General features: G+C 44.2%; 3 protein-coding genes across 3 annotated transcripts in view; 1 reads left to right on the top strand and 2 right to left on the bottom strand.

Moving 5' to 3' along the window:
- Positions 1–724: 724 nt before the first annotated feature.
- Positions 725–4,003, top strand: LOC105905655 (claudin-22). The gene has a single exon (XM_031558501.2). The coding sequence runs from the start codon at positions 1,037–1,039 to the stop codon at positions 1,697–1,699; it is 663 nt and encodes a 220-aa protein (XP_031414361.1). The 5' UTR covers positions 725–1,036; the 3' UTR covers positions 1,700–4,003.
- A 3,404-nt stretch (positions 4,004–7,407) lies between these two features.
- Positions 7,408–10,692, bottom strand: LOC105905656 (claudin-34-like). The gene is made up of 2 exons (XM_031558500.1): positions 10,355–10,692; positions 7,408–9,189 (listed from the first exon to the last, which is right to left on the bottom strand). The coding sequence occupies exon 2, from the start codon at positions 8,902–8,904 to the stop codon at positions 8,191–8,193; it is 714 nt and encodes a 237-aa protein (XP_031414360.1). The 5' UTR covers positions 8,905–9,189; positions 10,355–10,692; the 3' UTR covers positions 7,408–8,190.
- Positions 10,693–10,921: 229 nt separating this feature from the next.
- The window catches only part of LOC105905657 (protein Shroom2-like), a 38,985-nt gene continuing 35,733 nt past the window's right edge, over positions 10,922–14,173 (bottom strand). The window contains 2 exon segments of the mRNA XM_042702916.1: positions 10,922–12,672; positions 13,344–13,616. Of these exon segments, the coding sequence (XP_042558850.1) occupies positions 12,400–12,672; positions 13,344–13,616 (546 nt within the window). The 3' untranslated portion in view covers positions 10,922–12,399.

Genomic DNA, 14,173 nt, shown 5'->3' with positions numbered 1-14,173 from the left:
TCTGGAGTGGGTGAAATGTGTTGGTATTCTTGTGCATGACTGAGTTTGGTTTTTTTCATATTGGTGCTCTCATGTCAAGCCTCCTACAGTTCAGCGTCACAGTCCTCATAGTTTTCACATCGCAGATCTGATAAACCATAATAGGCTATTGTTTACTGATTTTCCTTGTCACATGTGTAAATGGTTTCCTGGGGCTCTCTATATATTAAAAATGTAATCCGATTATGGCTTGAAAAGTATTTGAATGCATCTTTAAACTGAAGCTTTCCCTTACAGGATAAAGAGCTTACTTCAGTAGGATTTTGTTAGTTATTGATAACTCTTTAAAAAATCTGTATTGACCCAATGAGACGTATGGGTAGAGAGAAACAAGCTGTAAATCAAACCAAAAGTTCTGTGTACACCAGCTGAGCTAAACTTTTATCTTTTATTTTATGTAATGTCAACAACACCTGATTTGTCTTTGTCAACAGCATCCGGTGAAAGGACTGGCCAACAGAGTGTTCGGAAAAGGACTGGTACGATGTGTGAATGATGCTGTTGTTTGGCTATCTCTGCCTCTGCCTCTGCCTCTCCCTCTCCCTCTCCCTCTCCCTCTCCCTCTCCCTCTCCCTCTCCCTCTCCTTCTCCTTCTCCCTCTCCCTGTAAACTGGCCTCTGACAAAGCAGCAGACAGAGAGAGAGAGAGAGAGAGAGAGAGAAAGAGAGACGGAGAGAGGGAGGGGAGGTGGTGATGGGGGGCTAACATGTCAGTGAGTGGCTCGTCGTCTCAGATGATGCAGATGATGTGAGCACTTTTTGAGTGGGAAAGTGATCTTTGAAGGAGTTCCTCCCAGCTGGAGTAAGAGTGGCCAGCGCTCACTAATTGGCCCATGTTTTGTTGCGGGTCTCTGAGTTGAAGCTCATCAGACTGGAGAAGGGGAGACAGGCGGAGAGTGAGCACAACCAGACTGCCCAGGACTACACAGCAACGCACAGGAGAGGAACAGGACAGGAACAGGACAGGACGGGACGGGACGGGACGGGACGGGGGTGTTATGGATCAAAGTGTGTGCATTCTGGAGCTCCTGGGTGTGTTCTTCTCAATCCTGGCCTGGCTGTTCTCGCTGGCCACCAACCTCATGTCACAGTGGCTGACCCTCTCCACGGAGCTCCTCCCGGCCGAGAGCTACGAGCTGGGCCTCTGGGAGACGTGCGTGGTGCAGGACCTGGGCGTGCAGGAGTGCCGGCCCTACGACAGCCTCCTGGGCCTGCCACCAGACATCCGGCTGGCCCGCATCCTCATGTGCACTGCCACGTCGACCGGTCTCCTGGCGGTGATGCTTGCCATCCCGGGCATGTATGTGGTGAACAGCTGCAAGGGGACGGAGACGATACGCGCCAAGCGGACGATGAAGATGATCGCGGGCATCCTCGGCCTGGCGACGGGCGTCCTGGTTATCATTCCCGTCTCGTACATCGCACACCTGACAGTGCTGCGCTTCTTCGACGAGTCGGTGCCGGAGGTGGTGCCGCGCTGGGAGTTTGGCCAGGGCCTGTTCTGGGGCTGGGGGGCGGCTCTGATGCACCTGACCGCTGGGCTGCTCCTGGTCAGCTCCTGCGTGTGTTTACAGGACGAGTCCTGCCCTGCAACCACGTCCCTACAGAGACACACGACGGGCATAGAGCTCAACCACAGGAAACGCACGGAATACGTGTGAGGGACGTGATACACACCTCTGTAAGGATCCCAGAGGAGCACATTTAGGTTTTTCTCCAACTAACCAAAAGTCAGATCTTTTTTTTGGCTGGAACTGTTTAATGATGACAGACACACTTCCACGAGATCGTATATGTCCTTGATGGGATGCTGCTATACCCTTCATTTTGGTTTTACTCAATCACCAAGGTAATGCCAATTCCAATTTTCTTGTTATACATTTAGGATCGGATGCCGCATAGATCTTTCACTTCTATGTACATTTCTCTTAAATGACTTCATACATATCATTTAATGATTCCTTGCAAGTTTTTTTTTGACCTATTGGATCATAATCTATATTTAAATAAATGAATGAATGAATACGTTTTATGATGGAAACGTACAAAACAGTGCCAAAGCATTCAATGTATGCATGAAAATAATCATGGATGAAAACACAAATAAAGCCAAAAAGGCCACTGTCCATTCTCTTCCTCTCGACGTTAAGGAATGTTTATCTAATAACACTGACTTTTAAAACTTTAATTGATTCAAATTAAGATGGACATCAGAAGCAGTAATGTGTGGAGTATTAGTTAGAATATCTGTATAAAGTTGTTTTTTAGTTTATTATTACCAAAGAGTATTGTTTATTAATCAAAAGTAATTACTATGTAAAGTTGGACTGCATGCTTGTGTCATGTGTATGTATTTCAAGTGCAATGTTCAGCAGCGAGACTAAAAAGTATAAATGATAGCTCCGTATAGGTCCAATGATAAACATTATCGTAGTATTCTGTACATCCAGTACATATTCCGAATGCAGAATACTTAGTGTTCTTTGGAGGTTATTCAGTCATTAAACACACCAACAGGTTTTCTATTTTAATGGATTTCAGGATTTCACATTGGAAACCATTTGAGTTCAGTCAGTTATTGTTGCTTGACAGTTTATACTGTAGGTAACAATATTAAAGTGTATCGTACAGTACGCCAAAACACATCTTCCTTACCAAAATATTGTTTATGTTGAATATGCATTGAACATATCAGAAAATATATTATGAATATTTTCACATATTATATCTACAACATTTGCTGTTGTCATGTTCAGAGACTATTATATTGGTTCAATAAAAAAAGTTCAAATATCACATACATAATGAGTTTTATTGTTCAAGAGTGTATAAGCTGGGCTGTTTTACAAATGCTGACGCAAAATTGTAATGTAATATGAAGTGCATCACACACTGCAGTCATGCAGGAAAAGAGTTTCCTTTAAATGGCCTGACAAGCATGTCGACTGAAACAGTTTTTGAAACTAATCCTCCTTGATCCTCCATGTTGGCTCCTGGGATAAGCTCTGGCTAATGGCCAGCCTAATGACCAGGCATCCGTGATGCGTGCACAGCAGGTCATTCAGCGCCTATTACTTTGACATCATTTCACAAACCCCTGGCCAACGGGGGCCTTCCCAAAATCCTGCAGGGGCTTCTGTTATTGTTGTCTCCCTTTCTCAGGTTGGAATTACCACAGGTGTGTTTGCTAAGCTAAGCTAGCAGGGTTCCTTCAGGTGCTCGTATTGTAGTTGTCTCCCTGTCTCAAGTTGGAATTTTTGTGTTTGCTAAGCTAAACTAACAGGGTTCTTTCAGGTGCTTCTATTATAATTGTTCCTCTGTCTCACATCAGAATAAAAGGTTCAAGGTGCTTAGGTGACCACACATGCTGATAAAAATGTAAATAGAAATGTAATATTGCAACACTGTAAGCATCTGTAAAACATCTGACTAAATCTAAAAAATATATTGTTTCCCCATCTCACGTCTGGATCAGTTTGTGAACTAAGCCAAGCTATAGAGCAATGTGGGAGCAGCACAGAACGCGCCGTACACTGATCCGAATCAGAATCTGTCCTGTACGTTGGTTTCGACAAAGGCACTTGCTAAATGAGTCAATGAATGAGTTTGTGTGCTAAGCTAAGCTAAGCTAAGCTAAGCTACGGTAGCAGGGTTCCTCACATGTCCCCTGATGCCACGTCTCTTGGCTTTGCCTTTGAAAGGTCCCGTGTAGCACAGCCTGTGTCCATGCCGTCATGAGAAAGCCTCCTTTGTTGCCGCTCCCACAATGAAGTCATTATGTCTTTGTATGCTAATCTTGCCATCTTTTTACATCCAAAGGTTGCTGTTGCATCAAAGGGTCACATGTAGTGCTGGCTATAGCATGCCTGCTCCTTCAAACTGGATGGAAAACAGCATGCACAAGGAGTAATCAGGGGCGGCAGTGGTACAGGAGGTAAAGAAGTCGTTTAGTAATCAGAAGGTTGCTAGTTCAATTCCCTGTCGAAGTGTCCTTGAGCAAGGCACTGAACCCCTAATTGCTCCTGATGTGCAGTGTGCCATCAGTGTAAATGTAAAATGTGTATACATTGAAAGTCGCACATATGTAAGTCGCTTTGGATAAAAGCGTCTGCTAAATGACTAAATCTAAATCTAAATCATGCAACACCTCCAGAAACCCACATGGGAGACCTTATGACACGAGGGAAACCACAGAGGCCTTCCGTTCCCTCTGTCTTATTCATTTATCGTTAGATTAATCCATCTGTGCGGCTCGCTTTAGATCTGGGATGTTCCATAATCACATTGTACAGTGATTCCTATACCGCTCTTCACCTTGTGAGAGGAGGCTTCATTGTTTTTTTTTCACTGATCCGATACTTCAAACCCAGGTATGGGGATTATTTAATCTTCACATTCCTTTTACTCCTCTGCGGCTAAAATCTGTGCATCACACAGCAAGAAGCAGAGGAGTCGTGTTCTCGCAAGGCTGTCATGCCTCTGTAATGTTAATCAGTGAACAGGAGGTATGGTGTCTTAGTCACTGTGCAGATAAACATATTGAATTTGTGCTATAAAGATTACATTTAGCTTAGAGCAAATTTGTGGTTTTAGTGCTCTAAACTAAGGCCTGTTTCTGTTTATTGGGCCATGACACTGTTCCCTGAACCCATGGCAATGAATAACCACATTATTCGCATTTCTAAACTATTGTTAAAGGAGGGAATGTTTTTAGGTGTGGAGCACCTTACGGGGCACTTCACACATAGTTGTGGTTGTCTCCTTAGAAACCGTTCATTACCCAGATAGGAACTTTTTTTTTGATCTGGCCGGATTACGCAACCATTCCAGCATAAATTCCTTCTCCTGTCTGAGTTCTCATCAGCTCACTGTAGTAGGCGGCTATCATAAATCAATGCCCTAACAACTATGCAACACTGCATAAGAATTGACTACATACTCGTCTTATTTTCCATACCCACCCCCCTCCAGCCCCATGCCTGTAACTCTGCACTTCTGCATTTCCCCTTTCTCATCTCTCATCTCTTATCAGGTTAACTAAGACTCATTTCCCCTTTGCTCTCATCTCTTATCAGGTTAACTCATTTAGTGATGCTTCCACTCACCAGAACTCTTAACTTATTACAGCTTGACTGTTGGTGTGCCTCACCTTCGACTTGCTTTGGATGACAAAAAAAAACATTAGAAAACCACACGAATAAACGTAAATAGATCAATGTAACCATTGTACAGCCTCTCATTGGTTAACGCACTGTCACATGCAACTCTCTGCATGAGTAAAAAATCGCAGGTCACATCTGATCCTTTCAATGAGCAGCCCCCCCGCCCGGCTCGAGAGAGGGGTGTCGCCTGAAAAGAAGGCCTTTTGTTTCGCGTCCGTAGCTCCCAGGACAAAGCTGGCCAAAGTGAGTGCTGTTTGGACTGGACTCCACTTCCAGACTAACAATCGGAGCTGTGATAGCCGCGGCTATGAGAGGTCTGGAGCAGACTTCACGTGCCTGCCACCGCCATCCTCCGCCCCGGTTCACATGAGCCGGGTCCCAAAAGGGGTCACGCTGAAGGGCCTCCACCTACAGGGACACAGGGACCCGCATCACTTCCTGCTGGACCATTTTTACGAGGAAGGATCATTTGAGGAAGGGATAGAGAGAAAACGGTCATGTAAATAACAACATGGACATGTGGCAAAGGGGCCTGTATGATTGAAATGTTCATTAATAATAAATAAGATAAATGTTGACGATTTTTGTAACTGATTTGCGTTTATGAAACCTTGTCTGAAACTCAAACACAGTTTGGATCAACTTTCCCTCTGATATATACTGTATACACAATACACAACACAGAATACAAAATGATAAAATTAATATTTCTTAAGTACGTGAATAAAAATACCATTACAAAGACTGCTACAACATCAATAGTAATTAATATCTCTGAAGCTTATCACAGCAGTTCCTTAACCTTAAACCCTTACATGTTTTGTACCCTAATCATGACAGACTGATGACCTGTATGATAAGTTACTCTGTGTGGGGGACTCTGGGTAATTGAGTTTCCTGCTGTGTTCAGGGGTCAATGAGGAAGACTCTCCTGCATTAGTACCGCGTGGCCAAACACAGTCAGAGTCTGGGCACAGATTAGGCTGGTGATTCCAGTTTCTCTAGAGTTTGGATAAAACTAAAGGACCATGAAGAAATGGGTTTGCATACATGTATCCAAATAAATGTTTTTGATGCACATTTGAATGCAATGAATGCAAACCAAATGAACATACGAGGTGTGGCTATTAAATAACGAGACTGTATACTGTGAGTTTCTATTTCTGAGTACTTACAGTTAATTAAGGCCGTCTCTTTCACGTTTTTTTATTTAATGGAAAACTTTTCACCACTACGATTGAGAATAATATTAAGTGCTTCATTACAACTGAAGGTGACACATTATTTGGATCGTCCGCCCACAGACACTGTCCAGGTGGTTTGTTGAAATTCAAGTTCAGCCAGTCTTTCTATTGGTTCACTGAACATCACCTTAACCAAGCCCAACTCTTAAGCCTAACCTTAACCATAAATTGTAGTTGACAGAGTTTCAAGAGATAGTTTGTTTACAATCTGAGCATTTGGAGATCGTCTATAAGGGACCATCAAAATAAAGTGTGACCCAACTGAATTACAGCTTTAGTCTCATTATTTCATAGCCACAACTTGCACATACTGTAAGTTAAAGTTACCATAAAAAGTACTGTCATGATATATCAGTCTTCCATTCAAATACGTTATCCAAATGTTTATTAAAGACATCTAAAGATTTTGATACACTGTGTACAGATTTTGATACAAGACTTTTAATGCAAATGAATGATGGCTCAGGGGCAATGTCTAATTTGAAGAGGCTTTCCAGGCACCTTGAGATAATTGTATTGTTTTGGCGCTGATGGAACCGAATATTGCTGTTGCTGTGTAGTATTTCCTGTTGTGTCAGACATGTTCTCCTATGCACTTTATAAATACAATTGAATTGAATTGAATGTATGTGACTCTGGTAGACGCTACAGATCACTGTTCGCCAAAACCTCCAGACACAAAAACAGTTTCTTCCCCCTCGCCGTCTCACTACTGAACAACTAACCCACTGTAGCATATATATTTATATTTATATATTTATCCCTGCACTTCTCGCACTCTCCACTTCTTCTTTGCACTAGTGTTGTGCAACATTTCACAGCTACTGTATATAGCCATTCCGCCTTGTACATACTTTTTTAAACTCCTTAGTCCATTGCACTGTTGCACTGTTTGTTTGTTTGTATTGTATTGTATTGTATTGTATTGTGTTGTATATTTTGTGTAAGCACACTGAGAGTCACTTTTTACCAAGTCAAATTCCTTGTTTGTGCAAACTTACTTGGCCAATAAAACCTGATTCTGATTCTGAAGTGGCCACTAAACACTTAAGTATTTATGGACCGGAATGTTGCTGTTCTCCTGTTGTGTCAGACATGAACTAACTGCTAAGTACATTATACTCTCTAACCCCCGTCCTTGACTATGTACTGTGTCTCTGTCTCAGTAAGAACAAACAGCTGAGACCACACTCATTAGCTTGTGTGAGAAATCAGGTCCTCCTGTGCGCTGTTTAAATGAAATTGAATTGAATTGAATTGAATTGAATTTCCTGTGTGTAGAATGTAGCTGTGGAAAAAGGGCAGGAGGACATAAACAAATATATCCTGGCAAATTTGATTACCCATCAATGAGTCCCCTGTGTCACAGACCGCATGGAGATGACTACTGCAAGAGTAAGAGCTTTTCACATCCCAATTAGCTGCAAAATCCTCAGAGGACAGGCCGGTGAGCCGAAGGATTGTAAACGAAGTGCGTTATCTGCGTGGCTTTACAGTAAAACATTCAGGGTGTACAAAGGCATTTAAAGTATTCAAAGTATTTTGCCTAAAATGTCTCCATTTTGAACACCTCAATTTGGTTCATGGCTGAGTGCAGTCATGTTAAACATTCAATGTGTTCCAAGGGAAAGGATTCCACAAGCACTGTGCGAAATGTTTTTTCTCTGAAGTGAAGAGAAAGCTCTCCAAGAGCACCACAGAGTTTCACGTGGAAATTTTTGAAACAAAAAATATAATGTTCCCTTACTACTCAATGTTCTCCTGAGACTGGTAGGCTGGGTTGCCCGTGCCGTCGGAGCAGCCGGCTTCCGCCCAAGCGGGTTGGACCTTGGATGGGGTTCTGATCGGGAACCGGTAGCAGAGAAACAGAAACCCACTGGTGACTGTCAGGACGGCAGCGGTTATGCCCACCCCGATGGCCTCACCAACATACTGCTGCGTGGGCGTGGGGGGCATGTAGAAGTTCCCCGGGAAGCTGATGTTTTGATTGGTCAGCACGGCACGCAGGTTCAGACAGAGGGGCACCAGAGAGCACAGGCTGGACAGCAGGTGAAGAAGGCCCCCCACTGTAAACGCCAGTCGGATGGGCTCGTGCTTGTCCCATCCGAAGAAGACGTTCCTCAGGCCATAGAGTGTGCTAGCGTTCGCCAGGAGCCCGAGCCCCAACGCCACCAGCATCAGCACCTGCGCCACGGTGATCTCCATGGGAACGAAGCTGTCCGAGATGCCCATCTTCTGGCAGTACATGACGCCACGTTCCGAGGTCACCACCACGTGGCTGTAGAAGCAGACCCTCCAGATGCCCACCCACGCCAGCCCGGAGGAGATGACGCTCGCGTCGTCCACCACCCACACCCTCCACTGGATGAGTCCGATGGTTACCATGGTGAGGATCCATCCCACGCTGCCCACAAACAGCCCCGCGAACTGAGGATGGATCGTGTGGGCGAGGTAAGCCATGGATCAACGCCTCTGAATCAAACCCTCACCAAACCAGTCTCCTTGCCCGTCCGGCCAGGTGACACATATCCACACTGGGCACCAACTGCACTTGCCACGGCAACAGATTCACTGTGTCATGCTGATGGCCCATGGGTGTCGGCGAATGCTGTGGCTCCCGTTCAGAGTCTTTTGCCCCCTCTGCTCACTTCCTGTTTGGGCTATAGAATGGCTGCATGGTTCCTCATTGTGTTGCTGCTCTCACCTACCTGGTCCCGTTGCCAGGATACGCAGCAAACAAATCACCTTGGAGAGCGGGGAATAAAGGTGTTCTTATTACACGTATTGAGAAGAGCGCAGGTCACAAAAACCACTGGTAATTGTAAACTGTTGCAGACAACAAACCAAAACAATGCTTAGAAATACTGTTTCACAGTCTGGTACTCACTTAATTTCTGATCAAGCACAATGTCATCTTTGACAGCAAATTAAGAAATTGTCAGATGAAGGCACTAATATTCCTATAGCTTACATTTAACAACTTCACAGTACAGTGAAAGCACCAAAACAGTAGCTAACACCCGCCTTCATGCGAACCTAGGCTACAGACGTGTATGGTGCAATTGTTAAGGGTAATTGATTTGACCTCTTCAAGAAGCTGGTGATATTTAAAATGACTCATGTAGTTGCACAAGAGCTGGGAAGGTTCACTAAACTCCTGTTAGTCTCCTTTCAGGTATTGCTTTTGTCACCTTTAGTTTCTATTTCTGAGTAGGCCTACTTACAGTTAATTAAGGCCGTCTCTTTCACGTTTTTTTTATGGAAAACCGTTCACCACTACGATTGAGAAGCACGAACTATAAAGATTTCCTCTCCATTGGGTCCACACTTCACATATAAGCAATCGCTAAATCAAACAAGACACGAATTTTCAAATGAACCGCTTTTAAACAGCGTTTGCTTGTGCACATCGGAATGTATGTTTAATGAAGTATCTGGACTTAAATGACCGTAGAAGAATTTCTATTCTTTCTGTATTTTTTGAGTTCAGCTTGGAATGAGATTTGTGTCCCTGGGATGACCTCACTTCAATTCAATAAAATATTTCTCAGTTGTGTTGTTATTTTCAAACCCGCGATGCTGAAATGGATGTTGTATTGCCAATAATGTGTGTTTTAATGACTCTATAGGCAACAAACCTTACCTTACTAAATGTTGGCCTATGAACAGCCCATCGTGTTCACTGACCCAGTCTCTTATAAACACACCTTATATCTCCTCTTCGCTGATATAAGCCTGGGTTTACTGGTAGAATCGTACTTATCGTATACGTACATCAGTACTTTTCACATCAACAAAATAATTCCAGGTGGCACACACTTTGGCGAAATTATGCCATGGTAAATATCTCACGCTAGAAATAAAATGTATACTATTCTAGCACCCAGCAGTAGTGTATCCTTAACCTTACCTAGTGATGAATCCCCTTGTCGTGATGAGAACGGAGTTCCACAGACTGAGTGACATCTACAGTTTCCTTGACTTTAAGCCTGAAGACAATTCCCACGACTTCCTTTTCATTGTGTAAATGTTGTGAAACAGCACCACAGTAAATGATTGACTTGGGATATTTACGTCCATAATATCCTTAAGTGGAAGGTTAAGTCCGTCGTCCTCAGTGGTCTCAGCGAATCCAAATGTGCCTTATCACGACTGAGCAACTGCTATTGCATATACAACAGCTATAAACTGTGGATGTGATACTGACCAGGACGTTGTGTAATCACAAGAACAAATACACCTGGAGAGAAATATATTCTTTAATCCATATATATATATATATATATATATATATATATATAAAAAAATCAATTGGAATCTGAAGAAATATACCTCCTCCAAGTGTACTGTTTTGTTTTCTGATATAAATACGATGGTATTTGGTACACGTCATTAATTTATGACACACACACACAGAGACACACACACACACACACACACACACACAGAGACACACACAGAGACACACACACACAAATCACAATAACAGGGCACGGTGGGTACAAACCCAGGCACGGTTTAATGTTCCAGCCCACTGGTGTTTATCCTTCAGCATGAGACCTTCACTATAAAGTGCTAACACATCTCATTTAGTTTGCATAATTCAATTTCTTCATTTTCATTACATCAGAATGTGTATTGGGGAAATATATAAATGTACTGGAACATGGTAGCAAGTCTATGAAAGTTACAGACACAAGTAATGCCTATTGCTGTTCTCTACAACAGCACCATAGTATCTATGTATATTTTGGTAGCAGTTACATACAGTTCATAAACACAATACACTTAGCTGAAATATAATCATCTTTATGTGAGTTGTTACAATCAACAAGCAATGTTGCAAAAATGGTAAATATTCCATTCCATTTAAAACCTAAAATAAATCTTCAAATAAATTATATATACAACTCTTCAAAATACACCATCTCAGAAAGAGCAACGTTGAAGGTCATCAAAAATGCAACCTTGAATAAAATAAAGATAAAATGTTCATTCCAGAAGAGAAATCAGAAATACAGCTTTAGGACAGTCAAATTATAATAGACATTTTTTTACCAGCCCAGTCTGCATAACCTACATTAAAAGCGGCTTGTTTGTTATCATGACTTGCTTCATAGTTTTATTGACAGAGTTCATCCCTTGTTCTCTCAGCATCTGTCTCTGAAACCATCTCCCTCTGGATAAAGCAAGGTTTGTATGAGCAGCAGTCTTGAAATAAATACTAACCTACAAACAAACTAACAGTCATATCTGTTTTGTTCTCATGCCTTGTCACAGGTTCCAGTTCTAAGAAGATCTGTAGTCAGTGTCTCTTTTAGTTCTCTCCTATTTCCTCTTTCTATGTCACGGGTTCCAGATGTGTTGTCGGCTCTCCCTCTAGTCAGCTACAACTATCTTTCTCTCTCTCTCTCTCTCTCTCCTTCACTCTCTCACTCCATGGTCCCTCGCTTTCTTTTGAACTCTCTCAGAGCGTGAGTGGTGGGCTGTCTCTTTTAGAGCGTGAGTCTCTGCTCCAAGTGGGCTGTCTCTCAGAGCGTGAGTCTCTGCTCCAAGTGGGCTGTCTCTCAGAGCGTGAGTCTCTGCTCCAAGTGGGATGTCTCTCAGAGCGTGAGTCTCTGCTCCAGAGGTGGGCTGTCTCTCAGAGCGTGAGTCTCTGCTCCAAGTGGGATGTCTCTCAGAGCGTGAGTCTCTGCTCCAAGTGGGCTGTCTCTCAGAGCGTGAGTGGTGGGTTGTCTCTCAGAGCCTGAGTTGTGGGCTGTCTCTCAGAGCGTGAGTCTCTGCTCTAGAGGTGGGCTGTCTCTCAGAGCGTGAGTCTCTGCTCCAGAGGTGGGCTGTCTCTCAGAGCGTGAGTGTCTGCTCCAGAGGTGGGCTGTCTCTCAGAGCGTGAGTCTCTGCTCCAGAGGTGGGCTGTCTCTCAGAGCGTGAGTCTCTGCTCCAGAGGTGGGCTGTCTCTCAGAGCGTGAGTCTCTGCTCCAGAGGCAGGCTGTCTTTCAGACACTTGAGCTGTTCCTCTCCTAGTTTGATCTTGTCCTCCAGCTTGCGCTGCTCGATGATGAGGGCCGACTTCATCTTCACAAAGTGCTTGTAGTCCGCCAGGCGCTCCGCGCTCAGGTAGCTGGCCAGGATGTCGTACACCAGTCGCTCACGCCGGTCCAGGTTCTCCTTCAGCTCCTTGGCGTCCTCGTGCTGGCGAATCAGAAGCCTGCGCTTCTCCGTGAGGGCGTGCTGAGAGAGAAGGAGGAACACGGACAAGACAGGGGAGGGTGAGACAAGCCGTACTGGTACTGAAAGTATAAGCTAGTATCAAATATGACCATGTGACAAATATGACAGCATTGACACAGTCCTGCGGTCACGCTACAAAGCTCTCCCTGTTATGACATTTGTTCAATAAAACTATATAGTAAATTAATAATTTATTTTATAATCTCACCCCAAGGGCAAGCTATCAAAAAACACATGACACATCCAATAGTGCACAACAGTCATCATACACACACACACACACACACACACCACACACACACACACATACATTCATATATATACACACACATTCACAGAGGTAAACACACACACCCACAGTCACACACACACACACACACAAACACACACACACGCTCCCCTTACTGCACACACATACAGACAGTGTGATAGTGTGACAGGTACGTACCCTCATCTGAGAGTTTTTAAACCACACACACACACACACACACACACACACACACACACACACACACACACACACACACACACACACACACACACACACACACACACACATTCACAAACAGAGATACAAACACACACATAGCCAGACACACCCACAGTCATACACAAACACACACGCACACACACATACACAAAGACACACACATATACACAAACACCCTCACCTTCTCCTCCGTTGAAGCCCCCTCCTCCAGGTTGTTGAGGGCGTTCTCCACGCGCGCCAGCCTCCCTGAGAGTGACAGCAGCAGGCTGACCACCTTGTCCAGGTCTCCGATGAACATCCTGAACTTGTCCAGCTGGTTGGGCTTGCAGACGGCCTGCACCCTGGCCTCCACCTCCTCGCCCAGCGCGTTGTTGTCCCGCACGTCCTCCTGCAGGCTCTCACGGGCCTCGTGGAGCACCTGCAGCTTGTCGCTCAGGCTGGTGATCAGCTCCTGCTGCAGGGGGGGGGGGGGACACAGGACACGCCACATTAGCGTCAGGGTCACGGGAGATAACCCACAAGAAGGTCACTGGCCCTTTCTCTATTGATGTTATGAACGCTGCGCTGTGTAGATAAAACTGAACTGAATTGAATTGCATATGGTTGAGCATGTACTGTTTATTACGCTTCAGAGTCCTCTCTAAATTGATTCAATTCATTTTATTTCATATCAATCTACGTACAATACTCCACAATGACATAGCAAAAACAGTTTTTTTTATTAAAAAAAAAAGAAAAGACTGCAAAATCTGCTTTTTGGCAAGCTCCTAGTGTCATGGGGTCTGAGTACTTTGATCTAACAAACTAACAAAACACTCCAAAAACCTGTTTATGCTTTGTCATTGTGAAGTGTTGTGCGTAGATTGATAGATAGATTGCAGCTTGTTGCTCAGGCTGCCCATCAGTTCCTGCTGCAGGGGGGGGGGGGGGGGGGGACACAGGACACGCCACATTAGCGTCAGGGTCACGGGAGATACCCCAAGTAGAGCTGGATTTAGGCCCATTTAGGTC

The sequence above is a fragment of the Clupea harengus genome, chromosome 21 (genome assembly GCF_900700415.2).
Source record: "Clupea harengus chromosome 21, Ch_v2.0.2, whole genome shotgun sequence".
Lineage (NCBI taxonomy): Eukaryota > Metazoa > Chordata > Actinopteri > Clupeiformes > Clupeidae > Clupea > Clupea harengus.
This window is presented reverse-complemented; position numbering and strand designations above follow the sequence as displayed.